The sequence below is a fragment of the Notamacropus eugenii genome, chromosome 7 (assembly GCF_028372415.1).
Source record: "Notamacropus eugenii isolate mMacEug1 chromosome 7, mMacEug1.pri_v2, whole genome shotgun sequence".
NCBI classification, from domain to species: Eukaryota; Metazoa; Chordata; class Mammalia; order Diprotodontia; family Macropodidae; genus Notamacropus; species Notamacropus eugenii.
In genome coordinates this window covers 35,563,341-35,586,392 of record NC_092878.1, presented here as the reverse complement: position 1 = coordinate 35,586,392, position 23,052 = coordinate 35,563,341, and the positions used below count along the sequence as shown (strand labels likewise).

Genomic DNA, 23,052 nt, shown 5'->3' with positions numbered 1-23,052 from the left:
GCCATTCTGAACCTCAGTTTCCTTATCTATCAAACAAAGCAGCCACAAAGTCATTTCTAAGGTTACCTATGTAGCTACTGTAGCCTTGTCTACACAATGTTACTCCCACCTGACAATGAATGCATGGTACCAGACACAGTCATGAGTGAAAGGCACCATGGAATAGCAGAATGGGCCAGTGCCCCTTGACTGGTGATCAGAGAAACCTTGGGGTCTAGTGCAAATTCTATTGATTTCCAGTTGGGAGATCCTGGACAAACTACATAACATTTGGGAACATCAGTAACTTCATCTATAAAAGAGGCATGATGACCTCACCACCCCATAAGGCTACTGTAGGGATCAAGCAAGGTCAAACAGATGGGAAGGGCCTTATGATGGAAGCATCTATATGTCGACTACACCAGAAGTTCATCCTCTAGGAATGCATGGCAGTGACCCTGGAGTCTATGGTGACTATGCCACCAGATCACAAGAAATCTAGGTCTAGCGTTGATCAATCATCCCACCTAGTTAAGGACCAAGGGGTTCAACATCCTGTCTCAATGATCAATTTTTTTTTCACCCACCTTAACTCATGAAAACTACTGAGAACATGCTCTGTATGGCGGGATGGTCCAAACCACTGAAACCACAGATCCTTGAACTGTTATCATTGGTTGCCCCAAACCACCATAGATGTATTTTTTTTTTTTTGCTACCTCCCTTCACATTCTTTCTTTCTTCTCTTCTGCTGCAATCTCAAACCAACCATGGGTTTCATCAGTCATTGTTGGCCTTCAATACTAATAGAATTCCAGTGTGCTATACCCTGCCCTCCCAAAGTCACCAGATAAAAAAATGATATTTTCCCCTACCTACCCAAATATGAGCATAAAAAGCATGATTTATCCAGCCTGCAGCTCACCGTTTTAACTCCCCACTACAAAGTATTTTTGCCTTCTCTGGTTTTACTTACCCACACTGGTATAATGAAAAGTTTTGGTGTTAGAACAACCAGGTGCAAATTCTATCTCTACTACTTCCTAGCCATGTGAACTCAGGTAATAATCTCTGAGCCACACTTCTCTGGGAATCGGTTTTCTTTCTGTAAAACAAGGGTAGTGGATTAAATGCCTGGTTTCTCTGAGACCCCTACTTCCAGCTCTACATCTCACGAGTCTATAATCAGACAAACTCCACAAAGTTTGGGATAGCTGATTGGGATAGCCAATGAGAGTTCAAAAATCTGCTATTGTGGTGCTGGTAAAAACTTTTGAGAGTTCCTTAGACAGTAAGGAGGTCAAATCAGTCAATGCTTAAAAGAAATTAATTCAGACCATTCACTGGAAGGCCAAATGCTGAAGCTGAAGCTTAAATGCTTTGGCCACATAATGAGAAGACAGAACTCACTGAAAAAGACCCAGATGTTGGGAAAGATTGAAGGCAAAAGAAAAAGAGGACAGTTGAGAATGAGACCACAATGGACATACTTCGAGAGATAGCGAAGGAATACAAGGGCTGGGTGTGCTATGGTCCATAGGTTCACAAAGAGCTGGACGCTACAACAAAATTAGTAGATTTTGAGCTTTCGTTAGCATGTAAATGCTATTATTAATAATAGTAATCATAATAGCAACATTAATATAGCTATTTAAGGTTTGCAAAGTGCTTTAGATTTTATTCTCAAGATTTATTACCTCCTGAGAAGAAGGTGCTATTATCCTCATTTTACAGATGAGGAAACTGAGGAAGAAGACTTGCCAGAGTCACACGGCCAGAAAGTGTCTGAGACCAGATGTGAACTTTTATTATGGTTTAGTGAGCACAGAATGAGCTAGAACTTCAGCCAGCACAGCGTATTACTTGAACTTACTCATTTTCAACTCTGCAGAAAAGAAGGCTGGATCCAAGCAGTAGATATAGGCTGAGTCGTCATATGCATTTAACTGCACAGCTGACCCATTTCCAACTCTTTTTTCTCTTTTTGGCTTAGCATGGAGTCAAAGAATCAGGAGTCCTGGGTTCAAGTCCTTGTTCTGCTCCTGCCAGGCTTTGTGACTCCAAGCAAATCACTTAAAATTTCTCTGACCGTGAATTCCCTCTTCTAAAAGAGGGGGATAATAGCACTCTCCACCTCCCAAAGAGGTTTATCGATCAGTCAGTCAATAACATTTATGAAATGTGTACTTTATGCCAGGCACTGTGCTAAGCCCTGGGGAGATAAAGAAAAGCAAAGAACAGTCCCTGCTTTCAAGGAGCTCACAGTCTGATGGGGGAATGACAGCACATGGCAAGATGCTGAAAAGGAGGCTGGGGAAGAAAGGATACTTGGAACGGGGGGCATGATACAGTTCTGCAGTCAGGCGCTTGCCCTGAGCTCCCTCTTAACTGAAGGACTTGGGAAAAAGTCTCCACCTTCCATCCTCTTTCAATCGGCTGGACAAAGGAGCCCCAGGGGCACAGAGTCCTGAAGAGGTGTGTTTCAGAGCTGCCACGATCTTGCAGGAAGATGCATTTGTGGAGACAATGATGAAGTCCAGGAGAGAAGTCAAGTAGGAAACGATGGAATGGCTCCCCTGGGTTGTGGGTAAAGCGCTCTGTAAACTATAAAGGACTGTATAAATGTGGGTTACTGTGTTGTGGTGGATGGTCAACCTAGATGGCGCTTCTTAAACTGCAGGTTGCAACCCCAACGTTTCTGAACATGCAACGCTGCCAAAACATGAAAAGGGATCAAAGGGGTCCAAAACCCTGGCCTAGGACACAGGAAGACATGGGTGCAAGTCCCACCTTTGAGCCATACTGTCTTGGCTTCTCCTTTAATTTTTCAGTGCTCTAGCCAGCAATCTGAGATGGCAAGCAGCAAAACAGTTACTGATCTGCATTGACATTAGGAGTTACCTTGCTAGAAGTTCCCTATAGCAGTGAAATCATAGGTCCAGACTAAAAATAAATGCTTAAGAAAAAAGAGTCAAGGATTTAGGGACAGCTAGAGTGCTGGACCTGAAGTCAGTAAGTCTCCTTTTCCTGAGTTCAAATCTGGCCTCAGATGCTTACTAGTTGTGTGACACTGGGCAAATCACTTAACCAGTCTGCCTCAGTTTCCTTATCTGTAAAATGATCTGGAGAAGGAAATGGCAACTATTCCATTATCTTTGCCAAGAAATCCCCAAATGGGTTCATGAAGTGAAAAACTGCACAACAAAAGTACTGCTAAGTTGGAAAGATCTGAGTTCAAATTCAGCCTCAGATGCTTCTTAGCTGTACGACCCTGGCAAGTCACTTAACCCTATTTGCCTCAGTTTCCTCATCTGTAAAATAAGCTGGAGAAGGAAATGGCAAACTAGTCCAGTATCTCTGCCAAGGAAAACCCAAATGGGGTCCACATAGGGTCAGACACAACGGAACAACAACACGGATTTAGAGTCAAATGACCTGCATTCAAATCTTCGTTTTGCTATTCACCACCTGTGTGACTCTGGACATACCACTTAATTCCTTTAGGTCTCAGTTTCTTTATCTGTAAAATGAGGGAGTAGGGCTCTGAGGTCCACTTCTAGCCCTAAAACCATGAGCCTAAGTGGCCATGGTATCATGAAGCCCACCCTCTCTGGATCTTTGCAATTACCCCAAAATTCCCTTCTAACTAAAAATTCATGACAACCATCTCCCATTTAAGCCATGACTTTTATTTAAAAATAAAAAATTTTCTCCACTTGTGTTAGGGATGTAGCAGCATCAGGATGAATGGGGTGAGTAAGAGCTGCTAACTCTTGACTAGTCTGACTGCATAACCAACCATGGCATTGTTTTCTCTATTGTGGGAACAGCAGGGGGTGGGGGTGTCGTTGCTCCCCACAGGAGCAGACGGGGAGGAGGAGGGCTGCACCAGCCACCGCACTGTGGTCACCACCGAGCTCTGCTTTGTCTGAAGTTCATTTATCCTATAACTGGTTGTTTCTTCTTTCTCTTCTTCTTCTGCTGAGATACGGTGCTCAGAGCAGATTCAGAAGTATGGAGGGGCATCTCTGGCACCATCAGCCTGCCAAACTGGGTCGGATACTTGGTCTTCATGACGCTTTTAAATACAGGTTGGGAAAGCAGATGTTTTAACTGTTTTTTCATTCCCTTCATCATCCTTTGTTTCTGACTCTCTTCTTGTTCGCTACGTCTTCCTCCTTGGAAAAGCATTAAACAGGTTTATTTATTTATTAACGGGAACTTTTAGAAACCTTTCCTCCCACCCCCTGCAATGATATTTTCACAAACTTGATGCTCTTTTAGATGGCAAAGTACAAAAGGACTTTGAAGAAGCTTAGTATTATCTTTGCAGGCTTGATGGGAAAAACAAAGGTTTGCTGACTGGACTACCCAGCTAAAAATCCCTCCAGATATGAAACCTGTTTCAATACACAGATCAAATATGTTTAACTTATACTGCATCTACAAAGGGAAGGAGGCAGGCAGAATGATTCAGGGCAACTTGCTATGGCTAGTTTTTCCAAGTCATGCAAACAATCAGAAGTAGCATTTACCCATTTGTTTCGTAAGAGCTTCCCATGTCATATCCAAACCATAACACATAAAAATAGGGCTACTGGATTAGACCATATATGATCCTTCAGGTCCATTCTGACTCTAAAATCTCATAGTTGAAGGTCTCTTCAAACATTAATATAGTACAGTCTAACACTTTAAGGTCCTTTTCGACTTTCCAATCTATGACTCTAAGGACTCTGTTCAAGCAAAGTCTTTACTGGATATACCAGACGCTTATCTTTATAACATTATTTCTACCTATAACAGAGGCCCACAGGCAAGGTTCTGAGGACAGTGCTGTATGACTCAACGGTGTATACTACTAAAAAAAAAGCAGTTATTGTTACTCAGATTTCAGTGAAATGTCTCTTACTAGAAAGTTAATGAATATGTGTTGTCTCTTCTGCATGGCAAGTCAACGATCCCAATGAACAAACGGACTGCCATGACACACACAAAAAGGTATACATGAAGCCTTTCCTGATCCCCTCCCCAGTTTTTCTGCATTTCATTTGTATATGCTTATATACGTACAAGCTGTCTCTCTGATAGAATGTCAACTCCCTGAAGACAGGGACTGTTTCATTCTTTCCATCCTCAGAACTTGAGGATGGGGCAGTGTGTAGCCATAACTGGCATTTAATAAATGCTTACTGATTGATTGGTGGTAGCAGAACTGACAAGACTTGGCAACTGGCTGGACAGAGGAGAGGGGAAAGGAGAAAGGGAGTTTCAAACTTCGGGGACTTGGAGGATGGGGAGGCCCTCAACAAAAATAAGGAAGTCTGGGAAAGGGAGAGGTGAGGGGAGAAGGGAATGTGTCCAGTGCTGGACACGTGGCATTAGTATGACAGGCAGAAAAGTTCTACAAGACCCCCTGGGCAGTCTGTTTGCTCACTGTCATCTGTTGACTTGTCACGCAGAATACATAACATATTCACTTACTAACTTCAGTAAGAGACATTTCGCTGAAAGCTAAGTGATACCACTTGTTTTTTTTAGTAGTACACAGACCCCATTATATCACTGTCCTCAGTAACTTACTGTTCTTCAATAAAAGGGACTGTAGTCCCAAGGGAGAAAGATTAGGTGCCTCTCCTGACTTTGCTTCTGAATTTCTGGACTGGGAGAGGCCCATGCTGGCTAATTAACATTCCCCTCCTGGCTCTGCTCTAGACTTTTCTCCACTATTCCCCTGCTTTTCAGGTCCCATTTGTGTGTTATCTTCTCTTGTTAGAATAGAACCTTCTTGAGGGCAAGCCTATCTTTTTGTTTGTAATTTGTATCCTCAGTGCCTAGCACAGTGCCCATCACATGGTAAGTATTTAATAAATGTCACCTTACTTAGATACACAGATTCTCGGGAGAAATCCGCCTAGAAAAATCATTGAACCCACAAGAGTGGAGGGAGAAACATGTCATTATAAAGGGAGCAGAGCTCCAGGAAAACAGCTTCAGGAGATGCAAGGTCATGTGAAGGATAGAGGGATGGAAGAGACTTGGGCATGTCTGTGAGCAGCAAGGAAGAAGCCAGTAGATACAGGACAAATTTAAGATGAAAGGGTAAGAGTGAGGGGAAAAAAAGGCAATCAATGGGGCAAGGTTCAAAGGAGATAAGATGGGATGGACCCTAAGTAAGAGAGATGACCGTGGCAAGGAGAAGGGCCACCTATTCAGAGACAGGAGCAAAGGAGAAGAGAGCAGGGAACCAGCTGGAGGGGCTCGGAGGTAAGGACACTGTGCCTCAATTTCCTTAGTAAAGAAGGATGCCCGGGCCTCTATGGAGAGGGTGGTGAAGGAGGCGATGTAAATGGCTTAGGGAGAGAAATCTCTCCTGTGTGTGAGTCTACAGAGAAGAGTCAAAGGCTTGCTGTGCTTGGGATACATAATGAATGGTCTGATTTCCTCCCTGGGCTTCAGTTTCCTCAGCTGTAGAACAGAAGGGACAAACTAATGGAGGATCATGAGAAGTTCAGATTTCCCAAGGGCATTCCTCACAATACATCTGTGAGCTACAAGAGGAAGCTGTTGTCATCCCTATTTTACAAATGAAAACTGAGGCTCCTGAGAGGTTATGTGACCTGTTCATGTTCACATCATCAGTGTAGGAGGTGGTCTTCTAACCCAAGTAACCTGCCTCCAAATCCAACACTCTTTCTGCTCTACACCACAGGGCCTTTGAGAACTCTTGTCCTGCCATCTCACAGGAAGTACTTTGTAATCCTGATGTAATGCGTAAATAAGCATTTGTTATTATTACTGGCCTTGCAGCAACAGAAACTGGAACATCAACGTACGATAACAGCACTTGTATAAACCCTTAAGGTTTGCAGAGCACTTGCAACCTCGGGGGTGGAGGGATGGGCGCTGTAGATGCTGCTTTTACTCCCATTTTACAGTTGAGGAAACTGAGGCACACAAGATTAAGGTTAGGTTTGAACTCAACCTTAAGTTAAGGTTAAGTGGTTAGGGAATTTGCCCTCACACTAGCTAGTAAGTATCTGAGGAGGAATGTCAACAAAGATCCTCCTTCCTTAAAGAGGAGAGGAAGGGAACAGCATTAAAAGGGCACCTTCTCGGTGCCAGGCACTGTGCTGATGCTTCACAAATGCCATCTCATTTGATCCTTACAACTGCCCTGGGAAGGTGCTATTATTATCCCCATTTTACAGGTGAGGAAACTGAGGCAGTTACAGGTTAAATGACTTGCCCAGGATCACAAAGCTAGTTAAGTGTCTGAGGAGGAATGTGAACTCAAACATTCCTGCGTCCAAATCCTACACTCCATGTACTGAAGGGAGAAGGAGCAGCATTAAATTTGTTGTCGTTCAGTCATTTTTCAGTCATGTCTGACTTTGTGACCCCATTTGGGGTTTTCTTGACAAAGATACTGCCATTTCCTTCTCCAGGTTATTTTACAGATGAGGAAACTGAGGCAAACAAGGTTAAGTGACTTGCCCAAGGTCACAGAGTTAGTGAGTGAGGCCAGATTTGAACTCAGGAAGATAAGTCTTTTTGACTTCAGGGCTGGCACTCTATCCATTGTGCCAGCTAGCTACCCCAACAACATTAAATAGGAAACTGTCATATGCCAAGCACTTTGCCAAGACTTCCACAAATATCATTGCATTTGCTTTTCAAAACAACTGAGAGGTAGGACCCAGTTATGACTTTATTTTACAGTCAAAGAAACTGAGGCAAGCAGAGGATAAATGATTCTCTCAGGGTCACATTGCTAGTAAGCAGCCTCTGGGGCTAGATTTCAACCCAAGTCTTTTTGACCCTTGGCCCAGTATTCTAGGTACTGCACCACCCAACCTGCCACTGAGCTCTAGAAAATTCAGATTCTAGTCTTGGCCCTGACATAGAGTTGCTGTGTCACCTTGGGTTCATCACTTCCCTTAGTGGGGCCTCCCTCTTTGGTAAAATAATGAGAGTTGAATGAGATGACTTCTGAACAGTGCTTCCTACTCTGACATTCCATGTTCTCTGGTAACATTTAATTTGACCATTTTCCACTCGTGTGGGGCCTGAGCTGCTCTGGGAAATTAGTCTGACCTTTTCCATCTCTCTCCCTAACAGTGATTTCTAAGATCCCTTCCAGCTTTAACATTCTGTTCTTGTTCTACAAAGAAAGCCAGCCACCAAGCCCCTTTGTGTTTGCCCCCATCTCAGCATGGATGGACCCCACCAGACAAGAGCCTGGCCACCCGCCCCTGAGGGCCCTCGGCTTGCCTAGGAATACATCATCATCCAGATCTATTTCCAGAGCATCAGCAGCTTGCTGGAACCAGGCGTTGTGCTGCTTCGCACGGCTATTGTAGTACTCTTCCTTCTCGATCTGTCGTGCTAAATTTACTCGCTCCTGCAATAAAGCAGAGACAATTTTCACGCTGGCACAAAATGCCGTGTTTATTATGTATGGCATCTTGCTGGCCTCGCAGTTTCAAAAGCTTTCAGAAGCAGTGGTCAGCCAAGGGCATCTCAGAATGCATCAAAGGGTATTTTAAGTTTAGTAAAGCCAGAAAAAAACCACAGTGGAGGAGGCAGATACACACACAGACACACAGACACAGACACATACACACACACGCACAAAACATTACAATTGGAAGGGAATGACAATACAGAATATATGTGTAGATTTATTTTGCATACAAATTATATGTTGTTTTCTCAATGTGGTAAAGTGGATAGAATGCTGGGGCTGGAGTCAGAAAGACCTGAGTTAAATAAAATTCAGCCTCAGACACTTAGTAGCTCAGTGACCCTGGGCAAGTCACTTAACCTCTGCCTTGGTTTCCTCATCTTCAAAATGTGAATAAGAGTACCTACCTCTCAGAGTTGTTGTGAGGATCAAGTGAAATAATACTTGTAAAGCACTGAGCATAGTCCCTGGCACATAGTAAGCATTATAGAAATGTTAACTAGCAATAGTAAGAGGAGGAGGAGGAGGAGGAGGAGTACTAGTACTAGTAGTAGTGTTAGTAGTGGTGGTGGTAGTGGTGGTGGTGGTGGTAGAATGTACACTCTTTGAGAACAGGGGCATTTTCTTCTTTGTATCCCTAGCTCCTGGATTAATAAATGTTTATTAATTAACTGACAGAGCATAAAATGCTATCACAAGAAGAGATCTGAGAATCACGGAAGAAAAGGACCTTAAGAGATGACCTAGTCTAGACATTGCATTTTACTGAGGAGACTGAGGCCCTGAGACATGAAGTGATTTGCCCAAGGACAAACAGAAACAGCACCAGAATCTAAACCCATATCTCAAGTGCCAGTCCAAGATCTTTCCATTAATCTCTCCCCATCCCTAACACAATTTTATTATCTAAAGCTCTGAAAGACAATCATGAAGCTGCATTAACTATGGTCAATGAAGACTTTCTTATGCCCAGTGTAGAAACTAGAGCTTCAATTCAATTCAACACAGACTGAGTGCTCATTATGTGCCAGGCACTGTGCTGGGTGCTGGAGCTAGAAAGGCAGAAAATAGTCCCTGCCTTCAGAAAGCTTACTGTTGATTGGGGGAGGAGAGGAGGAACAACCATGCACACAGATAAGCAAATGTAAGATACACAGAAAGTAAATATAAGGAAATTTGGGATTGGAAGGGGATTCCCAGCAACTAGGGAGAGAGGCAGAGGGAGGGATGGGGAACATTCTCTTAAGCACTTCATACACTATTCAGAAGCCATTTCTAAATGCCTTCACATCTCTTATTGTCTGCATGTGTCCCATCAGGCACTTTTATTCAATGAACGCCTAGGACACTTAAAAATCTGTCTAAAAGGTTTGTGAAAATAATCCTTACACAAGAGCACCGCATTAATTTGCTTGAAGACCTACACAGTTGCACTTTACCCTGAGTAATTAAGGCTCTGCAGTGAGCAGTGAACCCCGCCAGCTGGGCATTCAAGAACTCTGACTCTCGCCCAACAGCAAGAGATAGAAAGAGAAATCCCATTTAAAGCTAGGGTAGACACTATAAAATATTTGAGAGTCTACCTGCCAAAACAAACCCAGGGACTATATGAATGCAATTACAAGACATTTTTTGCATAAATAAAGTCAGATCTAAGTAAGTGGAAAAGCATCAGTAGCTCGTGGGTAGGCCGAGCCAATATAATAAAAATGACAATTCTACCTAAATTAATTTACTTATTTAGTGCCATACCAATCTGATAATTATTTTTTAGAGCTGGAAAGAATAATATCAAAATTCATCTGGAAGAACAAAAGGTCCAGAATAGCAAGGGAACTAATGAAAAGAAATGGTAGGCAAGGTGGCCTAGCTCTACCAGATCTCAAATTGTATTATAAAGCAGAAATTATCAAAACCACTTATTACTGGCTAAGAACAGAAGGGTAGACAAGTGGAATAGGTTAGGTACTCAAGACACAGTAGGCAAGGAATATAGCAATCTACTGTTTGATAAACCCAAGGACCCCAGCTTCTGGATAAGAACTGTTTGACAAAAATTGCTAGGAAAATCAGATAAAAGTGTGGCAGAAACTAGGCATAGACCAATGCCTGACAACACATACAAGAATAAAGTCCAAATGGGTACATGATCTAGGTATAAATATTGATACTATGGACAAATTGGTGGAGCAAGTAATATCAGATTTATGGAGAAAGGAAGAATTTTTGACTAAAAAAGAGATAGAAAGCATTATGAAATGCAAGATGGATAATTTTGATTACATTAAACTGAAAAGTTTTTGCACAACCAAACCCAATACATCCAAGATTCAGAGAATCGAAAGAATTTTTGCAGCTAGTGTCTGTCATAAAGGCCTCATTTCTAAAATATATAGAGAACTGAATCAAATGTACAAAAATACAAGTCATTCCCCAAATGATAAATGGTCAAAGGATATAAGGAGGCAGTTTTCAGAGGAAGAAATGAAAGATATCTATAGGCATATGAAAAAATGCTCCAAATCACTATTGATTAAAGAGATGCAAATCAAAAACAACTCTGAGGTACCAGATCACACCTGTCAGATTGGCAAACATGACAGAACAGGAAGATGATAAATGTCGGAGAGGATGTGGGAGAGTTAGAACACTAATTCATTGTTGGTGGAGAAGTGAGCTGATCCAACCATTCTGGAGAGCAATTGGGAACTATGACCAAAGGGCTACAAAAATATGCATACCCTTTGACCCAGCAATATCGTTTCTAGGACTGTATCTCCAAGAGATCATAAAAATGGCAAAGGGTCCCACATGTACAAAAATATTTGTAGCAGCACTCTTTGTGGTGGCTAAAAACTGGAAATCAAGGGGATGTCCATCAATTGGGGAATGGCTGAATAAATTATGGTACATGAATGTAATGGAATACTATTGTGCTATAAGAAATGATGAACAGGAAGACTTCAGAGAGGCCTGGAAAGACTTATATGATCTGATGCTGAGTGAAAGGGGCAGAACCAGGAGAACTTTGTGCACAGCAACAGTCACAGTTTTTTCTAGTAGACTTGGAACTTTATTGCAATGCAAGGACTTAAAAAATGCCCAGTGGTCTTTTAAGGCAAAATGCCTTCCACATCCAAAGAAAGAATTATGGAATTCAATCACAGAATGAAGCAGATCATTTTCTTTTGTTTTATGTTTTGGTTTGTTATATGATTTCTCCCATTCATTTTAACTCTTCTACACAGCATGACTATAGTGAAAATGTATTTAACAGGAATGTATGTGTAGATCCTATATAGAACTGTATGGCATCTCGGGGAGAAAGGGGGGGTGGTAGGGGGCAGGTAGGGGGGGAAAAAATCTAAGTTATATGGTAGTGATTGTAGAACACCAAAAATAAATAAAATTAATAAAATTAGGAAAAAAAAAACTGACTCTCTGGCAATCACATACTTATGGCTTAATCTGGAAATTCTCAAGTCCTAATACTCAGGCCCTTAGTTCTGAGCTCACCAGGGGACAAGAAATTGGCATGTGAGTGTTTTGGTTATTCTACTTCTCCCCTTTCTGCTGACATGGCAGAGCCTGTCTCCTTAGAGAGATGATACAGGTATATGTGATGGGTCTCAATTATAAGTCAGGGTTCCAGAAGTTAGAATGCCTTATAGACTTTAGGTAGGATTCATGGACAGTCATAATTGAAAAGTAAGTGTGAGCATGTAAACAGAGGGCAAACTAAGAAGCTAGCTCATCAGGGTGCAATGGAAAGAGGGCTAAATTTAGAGTCACTCAAAGGACCTGAGTTCAAATCCTAGGTCAAGCATTTGCTAATGAGTAACCTTGCGGAAACCACTTTACCTCCTGGACCTCATTTTTCTTATCTATAAAAATGAGAGGGCTGAACTAGATGGCTTTTAAGATCCTTTCCAGTTCCAAACCTAAGATTCCATGATTATTTACTTTAGTAACAATGCTAGCAGTGAAGGAGACCTTAGAGATCACTGAGTCGATCCTCCTCATTTTGCAGATGGGGAAACTGAGGCTCAGAGAGCTGAAGTGATTTACCCTGAGACCTTACAACAGTAGGGAGATAACATACTTATGGTTTATAAGGCAATTTATATTACAGCCTGATTGGAATAAGAGGTTATGTGCTACAGATTTAAAGGGAATATATAACACGTTGTGGGAAAGAGTAATGAACTGGGAGTTAGGAAGGAAACTAAGCATTTACTGAGCACCTACTATGTGCCAGGAATTGTGCTAAGTACTTCACAAATATCTGATTTGATCCTCACAATAACCCTGGGAAGTAAGTGCTTATTATGATCTCCATTTTACAGATGAGAAAACTGAGACAGAGATCAAGTAAACCCCCTATGGTCACAGGGCTAGTTAGTAAGTAAACAATTCAAATTTGGGGTCACTTTTGAACTCAGGTCTTCCTGACTTCAGGTTCAGCCACACCACATAGTTGCCCCTAAAACAACCAGGTTTTAATTTCACATATGCTACTTAACATCTATATGACCAGAGACAAGTGACTTAACCTCTCTGGGCCTGTTTTCAATAAACTGGTCATGTCAGCACACTGAGACCTTCCTTAGATCTTCCTGCTTTGTATAAACCACTGGGCTGTTGTAAGACTAAAACAAGATGTGAAAGAAAGCATGTGTAAATCATAAAGTGGTGTAGAAACGTAAGCTTTTATTAGAAGGTATAATCATGTGGTCAAGTCTTGTCCCAAGAATCAGAAGGCCTGAATTTTAGAGAAAACTGATGCTAACTGCTATGTGACTTTGGAGCAAATCCATGGCCTGACTGGGAATCAGTTTCCTCACCTACAAAATGAACTGGTTGCAGAGAACTAGGCTTAGATTACAGCTCTATTAATTACACATGGAACTCCGGAACGTCCCTTCCTCTCTTTTGGTCTCATTTGAATCATCTGTAAAGTGAAGGGCTTGGACCACAGAGAGTCATCTAACCATTCTTCCAATTCTGATGTTCTATGTAACTAACAGCCTCTAACTTTAATACCCTATGAAACTATTAGTGTTGCTATTTGTCATGAGCTGGGATGAGTTCTGGACCTGTCATTTCATGAGCACAGGGAACTCCTTGGGGAGAAAACTCCGTTTACAAATGCCTTTGCCCAAAGGGCTACAAAACTGTGCATACCCTCTGACCCAGAAATACCACTAGTAGGTCTTTATCCCAAAGAGATCATAAAAAAGGGAAAAAGACCCATATGTACAAAAATATTTATAGCGGCTCTATTTGTGGTGGCCAAGAATTGGAAACGGAGGGGATATCCATCAACTGGAGAATGGCTGAACAAGATGCAGTTTATGAATGGAATGGAATACTGCTCTTCCATAAGAAATAGTGAGCAGGTGGACTTCAGAAAAACCTGGAAAGACTTGCATGGACTGATGCTGAGTGAGGGGAGCAGAATCAGAACATTGTACACAGTAACAGCAACGCTGTGCAGTGACCAGCTTTGTCAGACTTAGCTCTTCTGAGCAACGCAATGATCTAAGACAACTCCAAAAGACTCACGATGGAAAATGCTGCCACATCCAGAGAAAGAACCATGGAGTCTGAATGCAGATGGAAGCATACTATTTTCTTTTGTTGTTTTGTTTCTTCTTTCTCATGGTTTTCCCCTTTTGTTCTGATTCTTCTTTCACAATATGACTAATGTGGAAATATGTCTAATATGATCATACATGTATAGTCTAGATCAGATTACATGCCATCTTGGGCAGGGGGAAGGGGAAGGAGGATGGAACAGTTAAAACTCAAGATCTTATAAAAGGAAGTGTTGAAAACTAAAAATTAATTAATTAAAAAACAAAACAAAACAACTGCTGGACTTTCTCTCCCACTTAGCCTAGAGCCCTGAGATGTTATGTGCCCAAGGTCACACAGCCAATGTGTGTCAAAGGAGGCAGGAACTGAACTCAGGTCTTCCTGGCTTCAAAACCACTCATATTTATTTCTCAAAAATAATCATGATAATAAAGACAGAGAGTAGACTTTCATATGTTTTGTTATTGATCACCAGTCAATAGAATTACACTAGAACATGACGGAGGAGTTGACAACAGGATTACTCAGAATGAAACCATGAACTTGACATAATTTTAGCTGAGTGACCTTGGGCAAGTCACTGCCAACCTTTGAGTCTCAGTTTCTTCATTTGGAAAATTAAGATAAGCTCTATTCTGCCCTGCCTCTCCCTCTTACAAGACTTTTGTGAGTATATAAAAGTTTTATGCAGTAGCAGTAATATGTATATAAAAGTCCTCTAGTAGTAGTAGTAGTAGTAGTAGTAGTGGTGGTAGTGGTAGTGGTAGTGGTAGTGGTGGTGGTAGTAATAATACTGTATGTGGAAGTAGTGGTAAAAACAATACTGTAAGTATATGGAAATCCTATAGTATTAATAACTGACTCTTCATGAACTCATTTGTGGTTGTCTTTGCAAAGATACTGGAGTGGTTTGCCATTTCCTTCTCCAGCCTGTTTTACAGATGAAGAAACCAAGGTAAATGGTTAAGTTTCTAGCCCAGGGTCACATAGTTAGTAAGTGTCTGAGGCTAGATTTGACTCACAAAGAGTCTTCCTGACTCCAGGCCATGTAGTCTATCCACCGAGCTGCCTGGTATAAGTAATTATTGTTACTGTTGTAGCAATATTATGAATATGGGAAAGTTCTATGGTGGTAGTAGTAGTAGTAGTAGTAGAAGTAGTTATAGTAGTAGTAGTAGTAGTAGTAACAATATTGTGAGTATATGAAAGTCGTGTGCTGGCAGTAGTAGTAACAATATTATCTATTGTGCCAATTAGCTGCCCTGTATTAGGAGTCTTAAAGTAATAATAATATTGCGAGCATATGAAAGTCTACTAGTATTAATAGTAGTAATATTGTGAGTTTATGAAATTCCTACAGTAGCAGGAAAAGGCTGACTGGATAGAATGTTGGGCTTGGAGTCAGGAAGATTCATCTTCATTAGTTCAAATCTAGCCTCAGACACTAGCTATATGACCTTGGACAAGTCTGAACCCTATTTGCCTCAGATTCCTTATCTGTAAAATGAACAAAATAGTCGTAGTAGGTGTAGGAGTAGTAATATTGTGATTATATGACAGTGGTACTATTAACAGCTACCATTTATACAGCACTTACTATGTGCTAGACACTGTGCTAAGTGCTTTATAATTATCTCATTTGAGCCTCACAACAGTCCTGAGAGTTAGGTGCTATGGTTATCCCCATTTTACAGATACAGAACCTGACATGAGCCGTTACAATTAGTTAACATTAGAATACGTTGCTCACCAGTTAGCTACCCATAACGGGAGGAACTGCCGTAGAATCCCCAATGTGTTGGTGTAAGCCTAGAATCTAAGGAGAAAGCTTTTGCATTTTAAGCAGAGGAATATTTCTGTTTAAGTGGGAATTTTGTTGGTTTGGTGCTTTGGTTTGGGGTCCCTTTTTTTTTTTTACCTTGATTGCTTTCATGCACTTAATTTCAATGGGAAATAATGGAATCTCCTCATTCTTCTCAAGAGTCTTGTAAATCTTCTTGAAATTGATCATGTCATCTGGTCCAATTAGCAGCAAACTGAGACCTTCCTTAGCTGCTCGAGCTGTTCGACCGCTCCGGTGGACATATATCTCTGAAGTTCGAGGGACCTTCAAAACAGATCAACATTAGGGACACTTAGGGATCAGAGGATGCTTATATGAAGGCTAGAGCAGATCTTTAGAAGGATGGGGTACTCAGACTCTTCCAGTGAAAAATAAACACAGCTGTGGAATGAGTTAACCTTTCCTAGAATCAAAGATAAGATGGTAAAATAATAGCTTCTATTTCTATGATATACATGGCACAAGAGGCACTGCAGTGAAGGTAGAGTGCCAGCCTTGGCACAGAAAAGGTCTGGTTTCAAGTCCCACATCTGATCCATACCCTGGTTCTGTGACCCTCAGCAGGTCACTTACTTAACCTCTCAGTAATCTAAGTCAATAAGTGCAGAGGTGATGACTTACATTAATAGACAGTTTGCTCACCTGGGAAGTCCAGCCCCATCCCTGTGTTTGTATGTTTTATTTCTTCTATCCAAGTTCTCCTTTGAAGACTCATTGAGACTCAGAGCTGACCATGGGCTCCTAGAGGTCTATATCAGCACCACTCAAGTTCTAACAGGTCCACAACAAGGTAGACAATCCTTGGACAAAGGTCCAGTAACAAACAGTGTGTCCACTGTCTGAATATCCGCCTCTGATATCATCTTCAATTATGTAATCAGGCGGCTAGGTGGGTAAATGGGTAGAACGCCAGGCTTAGAGTCAGGAATACCTGAGTTCAAAACTGGCCTCAGCCATTTACCAGCTGTATGACATTGGGCCAGTCACTTAACCCTGCTAGCCTCAGTTTCCTCATCTGTACGATGAGCTGGAGAAGGATATGGCAAACCACTCTAGCATCTTTGCCAAGAAAACCCCAAATGGGATAGTGAAGAAGTAGACACAACTGAATAATAACAATTGTGGAGACTCACAACCAGGCTGTCCAGATCATCTACAAGGTGATGAATTTTTCAGCCACAACTCTGCAAAACCATCTACTAAGGCATAAGAGGCAGGGGAAATAGGTAGAAAGGGTCCCCACAATTACAGAATCCCAGATCCTGGCAGTCTCTGTAGGACTCAGAAAGCAAAGGACAGAAAGGAACTTCTCTGATCTTCACAACAACCTTTTGAGGTACGTTACACAGGGACAGCCTCTCCTGTCACCCCCAATTTACAGAGAAGGAAACAAGAGACCCAGAAAATGAGGTAACTTGTCTGAATGGGAGGCCTGGGACTCCAACTCACATCTTCTGACATCCTTTTTGCATCACAGCTCACTGCCTCGAACCACAATGGATGAAACTAAGTGCATATGAGGTTCTAAGAGGTTTTTAAAAATCTATTTAAGCTCTTATAGTTAGTCCTGGAGCTGACCTCACCTCTCCAGTGCCTGGAACTGCAGAGCCACAAAGGCTCTAAAAGGTGTTTTTTATGGTGAAGATGCCCTGCAGATACATTCCTCAATATTAGCAAAGTTCAAACTGAAGAAGGAAGAGGAGTAAACTAGGAAATGTAGGTTCTGTCCCTGGCTCTGGTTACTTACTGACTATGTGACCTTGGGCAAGTCAAAGGACTGCCATTTCCTTCTACAACTGGATAATAAAATTGCTGCAGAAATAATAAACAGCACCCTTTCTGCCTCGTAGGATTACTGTAAACATCAGATTAACAATTACCAAGATTAATGAAAGTGCTTCGATTCCTAGCAGTCTGTTATTAGAGAGTGAACACAGCAATACATTCTTAAAGATCATCTGTTTCATCCTCATCACTTTAATGATGAAAATTACAGGAGAAAGAGACCTGAATGGCAACTGGTTCAATCTCCTGCCTGGGGAGGCACCGCAGCCTTGGCAGGGGCCCTCCCAGCAGGGGGGCACCGCAGCCTTGCCGGGGGCCCTCCCAGCAGGTGAAGGAAATCCTCTGTACAGCTTTCCTAATAAATCATCATTCAGCCTCTCTACTCAACATCTCCAAGGACAGGGTATTCCCTAACAGAGGCAGCCCATTCCATTATCAGAGAGCTCCAACTGTTCCCCTAGATCCCTGATCTCACTGGCATAGATGATGTTTTCACTGGTGGTAGCAGCGGTAGGAGTGGTAGTAGAAATAGGAGTAGTGGTAGTAGTGATAGTAGTAGTAGTGGTAATGGTATTAGTAGTAATAGTAGTAGAGGTGGTAGTAGTGGTGATGGTGGTGGTGGTGGTGGTAGTAGTAGTAGTGGTAATGGTATTAGTCGTAATAGTAGTAGAGGTGGTAGTAGTGGTGGTGGTGGTAGTAGCAATATAACAACAAGAATTAGCATTTATATAGGGCTTTAGGGTTTGCACAGTACTTTACAAATATCTCATTTTATCCCCACAGCAACTCTACCAGGCAGATACTATTAATATCCTCATTGGAGGATACTGAAGCAGACCAAGGCAAAGTGACTTGTCCAGAGTCACAGAGCTAGTAAGAGTTTCAGGCTAGATTTGAACCAGAACGCAACTCCTAGATTTAGAGGGCTTGGACTGAAGTCCTACCTACGTAGCTTATTGTATCAACCTGGATAAGTCAAAACCTCCCTGGGCTTCAGTTTTCTCATCTGTACAATGAGGTATTGGATACAAGACCTCTGAAGTCCCTTCCAGCTCAACATCTATGATGTGCCTCTCTGTAACTTCCATATATGGATTCTAGTTTGGCCTGTCTGGAGTGAAAGAAAACAAATCTAATTCCTCTTTCACGTAACAGTAACTCTTCAAATATAAGAAGGCCATTCCCCCTTCCCTACTACCCTATCTCCACCCCCAGCACTGGTCTACTCCTCTTTAGGCTAAGTAAGCATCCTCCATTCTCAATTCCTTCAACTGTTACTTCCATTGATCGCCTCCTTTTGGCACACACCAGTTTACCAATGTCCTTCCTAAAATATGGTACCCAGAACTGATGTCACATTCTCCTCCAGATGCTGTCTGGCCAAGGGAAAGCACAGTAACACTCTCACTTCCCTTGTCTAGACTCTTCACCTCTCTCTATTACTGCCACTGATTATGGAGTCAGCTTTTTGGAATGCTATGTCAGATTAGGACTATGTTTAGTCTAGCCCCATCAAATAACCCTGTTCTTTTCATGAGTAGCTGTTTTGTTTTGTTTTTTAAACACTGGCATAGGGCTTTACCTTACAGGGGATGGGGAAGTTATCTAAAATGAATGAGTGATACTGAGTGACAATGGTTTAGCATGGAACGCAGCTTTCCAGCCTTTGGGGAGATATTCTCTCTCTAAACAAGTTACTGCTCACTGAGAAAAGGAAGCAGCTTGCAACTACTAAGCTGGTTCTGTACCATTCAATGACCTTCCGGAGATGGGGCTCTTATCTCCCTAATGTGGGTTGGGAATCACTATACCCACAAATGCCCCCACATAGACTCACCTGATAATGGATGACATGCTGAACATCTGGAATGTCCAAGCCCCGAGCAGCCACATCTGTTGATAGAAGAACACCACTGTAGAGGAAAGGATGGTATTCAGTTCCATGGAAAAGGAAAAATGCTCATGATAAGAACCATCAGTCACTGGGTTAGTCTACAGAGAGAGAACTAGCAAGGTAAGTTTGGGGGTCTTATTGAAGTAATCTGCTGAGGAAGCAGCAGGATACAAAGGGGAAAGAAGACTGCTCACAAGTGTTATATAAAGTTTCAGTCTAGCCTTCACTTCACAAAGACCACGAATCCAGCCACATCAAACAATTTATGCTCCGTCTTCTAAGGTCCCTCTTACCCCTAACATTCCTTATTTTATTGCATGAATGGCAATAGACTATTTGCTATGGAAATGAGCCACCCATGATCTGACAATACACCCAGAATGACACAGCCACTTCTTTGGAATGGAAGGCTTAGAAGCTGACCTCCCTGGCCTGCTCCTGTCCTACCTCCTCCCTCCCGCTGCCCACAGTTTGAACTTTGCTATTACTGAGGAATCTGCAGGGCAACTTCACCATAGCAAACACATTCTGGTGCCCATGTGGCTCAATGCAATTCCAGGGGCTGGAGAAATGAGGTCAACCCCAGGACTGTAAGAGCTCAATTCGACTGAAAAACACTCTCTCCTTTGCTGGACGAAGTTTCACAATGAGTCAAACATTGTTCAGCAAGGCTGCAGCGGCTGAAAGGTGGGGAGGTGAGAATGAGGAAGGGGCAGGAGGACAGACATTTCAGAGGAACAACACCTGCCCCACAGACACAGAAGCTTCAGTTCCCTCCCTCAGGCTCTCTTGGCCTGTCTGTGAGGGGTTCAGGTCCGCCTCCACCATCAGCTTACTTGTCTCGTTCAGCAAACCGCTCTAGGTTTTTTAATCTTTGCTTCTGGTGCATGTTTGCATGCAAAGGAAGTGGATCTCGGTCTAGAATGGAGAGGAGTGCTGTGAGTCGTTTGATGCAGTCAATGCTATTGGCAAATACCATGGTTCTCCCTGGGTACTGAAGCAGAAAGTAATAGAGATAGAAGTCCTTCTCTTCTTTGTCGCAATGGATTTTGGTCTCTGTCAGGGTCTCCACAGTGGCCTCTTTCCTTGTTAGGTCTATCACCTTTGGTTTCCCCCTCATCCCAATCTTCTGTATTAGCATGTCCAGCTTGTCTGTCTTGTCTATTTTCTTAGCATTTTTCTTTTGAAACACTCTGGCAGGTGCCTGGTGGACCAAAGTCAGTGTGGCAGAAAATACAAATGTCTGTCTTTGTGGATTATACTGGCTGTCATTCAGCATTTCCAGCAACTGGGAGAGTTCAACAAAGTGGCCTTTTTCAACCATTCTGTCTGCCTCATCAATCACAAGGCACCTGTTCAAGCAAAACATGGCTATTAGTCAGGGACCCACACCCATGCTCCATTCCTCAGGCCCCCAAGGGCATAGAAGGCTGACTTCACACAGTCTCAAAAAACTACCTTCATGATGCTCCAGCCTCTGCTTGTTGGATGCACAAAATCACCAACTCAGGATCTCAAAGATCACCTAAGCAAGAATCCCCTCTGCCATATCATTGATGTTATAAAGGATAGACTACATTATAAAACATGGCATTTACATAATGGTGACTCAGCCTCTGCCTTAAATCTCATTATCTCTCGTAGAAGCCTATCCCACTGTTCTGGCAACTCCAACTATTAGGAAGCTTCTCATGAGCAGCTAGGTAGTACAGTAGGATAGTGCTAGTCCTGGAGTCACAAAGACTCATCTTTCTGAGTTCAAATCCAGCCTCAGACACTTACTAGCTGTGTGACCCTGGGCAAGTCGCTTAACCTCTCTCTATCTCAGTTTCCTTATCTGTAAAATGAGGATAACAGTAGGACCCACTTCCCAGGTTTGCTGTGAAGATCAAATGAGATATCTAGCACAGTACCTAGTCCATAGAAGGCACTTAACAAATCCTTCCTTTCTTTTTCCCTTTGGGCCAAGCAGAACAACAATCTCTCTTCCATGAGACAGTTCTTAAGATACTTGGCTAAATACCCCAGTCCCATTTCAATTTCTTTTCTCTAGTCACCCTCGGTTCCATCAACCAGTTTTCAAATTGCATTGTCTCCAGTCCCTTATCATCCTGGACACTGTCCTACTTAGAAGTTGTCATATGATGTCTACTGATGCTGCCAGCTCAAGATGATATAAGCAGCTTTGGCTGAATTTGCAGACCACTAGGACCCCTAGGTCTTTTTCAAATGAATCTACTTACTCCTTCCCCTATACTGTGTTCCTAGAATTGATTCTTTGAACCAATTTCTTTTTTTAACCTAAAACTCTGAGGCTAGCAGACATTGTACACACCGAAAATGTCAGGGGAGCTCCAGTGAAGCCCTCTGGGACAAAAATGAGGCCTGCCATCCAGGCCATGTTACTAAATTGCTGGGAAAAAACCAGGGTAACTGGATAACCAGGTCACCTAATTAGGAATAGGTTGGATAGAGGGGACAAGGCAAGAGTTCACAAAGGCTCTTTTACCTGAGCTGCTTGAGATTTGAGAGGTGATGATGTTGCTGTTTAATTAACTCCCACAGACGCCCAGGCGTGGCAATCACAATTTCTGGCTGGCGAGTCAGCATCCTCTGCTGTTTCTGAGGAGCCATTCCACCAACCAAGAGAGCAGTTTTGATGCCTAGAACACAAGATAGAAGGATCTTAAGCATAATGGCACTTCTAATTTCTTAGAATAATCAGCAAGTGACACACAGTGGGGAGAGTTGGCTCAAAGCCAGGAAAATCCAGGTTTGAGTCTTGTCTTTAACCCATACTAGCTGAGTAACCCTGGGCTGTCACCCCCAGAGTCCTAGGCAAGTCTCTAAGATGTTTAAATTGGTAATAAAGTGCCAACCTGCATTGGTAGAGAGAATTTCCTCACTTAGGGGTTACTTATGCCAATAAAATCATAAATTCAGTCCCTTTTCCTAATTACCCCTAATAAGCTGGGCATCTACTACTACCCACCAGAAGGTGCAGAGCACCAAGTCTACAAAGAGTGCAGCAAATACCCTGTGACCCTGCTTAAAAGGATCTTGACCAGGCTAAAGATTTTAAGAGTGTTAATATGTTAAGGATGACATGAAAAGGGAGATAAAGGAGTCTGGTGATCGGTGAGACCATTTTCAAGTCAGATAATCCAAGAGGGCTGCATGGGAAAGGTGACATTAGGTCTAGGCAGAGAAGGACCACTGAATTTCAGCATTAGGAGAGCTCTGTCTTGGTGGCCCATCTAAAGAACTCTCTCTCCAAGCTGCCCTGCAAATGGTTAGTCATCTTATCTCTGTTTTTAGACTTTCACTGACCTACTACCTCATAAGATGGTCCATTCCACTTTTGGAGAGCTCTCATTTTTAGGAAGGTTTTCCTAACATCAAACATAACGGAGCCCTTCTACAATTTTTTTTTTTTGGCAAGTTCTTTTCTCTGGAGCCAAAGGCACAAGAGAGAGGGTGGCA

At 42.3% G+C, this 23,052-nt stretch overlaps 1 protein-coding gene across 1 annotated transcript in view; it reads right to left on the bottom strand.

The window, feature by feature from the left end:
• Nucleotides 1–3,650: 3,650 nt before the first annotated feature.
• The window catches only part of DDX24 (DEAD-box helicase 24), a 42,412-nt gene continuing 23,010 nt past the window's right edge, over nucleotides 3,651–23,052 (bottom strand). The window contains exons 4-9 of the mRNA XM_072622469.1: nucleotides 22,079–22,232; nucleotides 20,406–20,921; nucleotides 19,513–19,588; nucleotides 15,966–16,154; nucleotides 8,257–8,386; nucleotides 3,651–4,160 (exon numbers count right to left, since the gene is read on the bottom strand). Of these exons, the coding sequence (XP_072478570.1) occupies nucleotides 3,922–4,160; nucleotides 8,257–8,386; nucleotides 15,966–16,154; nucleotides 19,513–19,588; nucleotides 20,406–20,921; nucleotides 22,079–22,232 (1,304 nt within the window). The 3' untranslated portion in view covers nucleotides 3,651–3,921. The remainder of the gene's footprint in view (nucleotides 4,161–8,256; nucleotides 8,387–15,965; nucleotides 16,155–19,512; nucleotides 19,589–20,405; nucleotides 20,922–22,078; nucleotides 22,233–23,052) is intronic.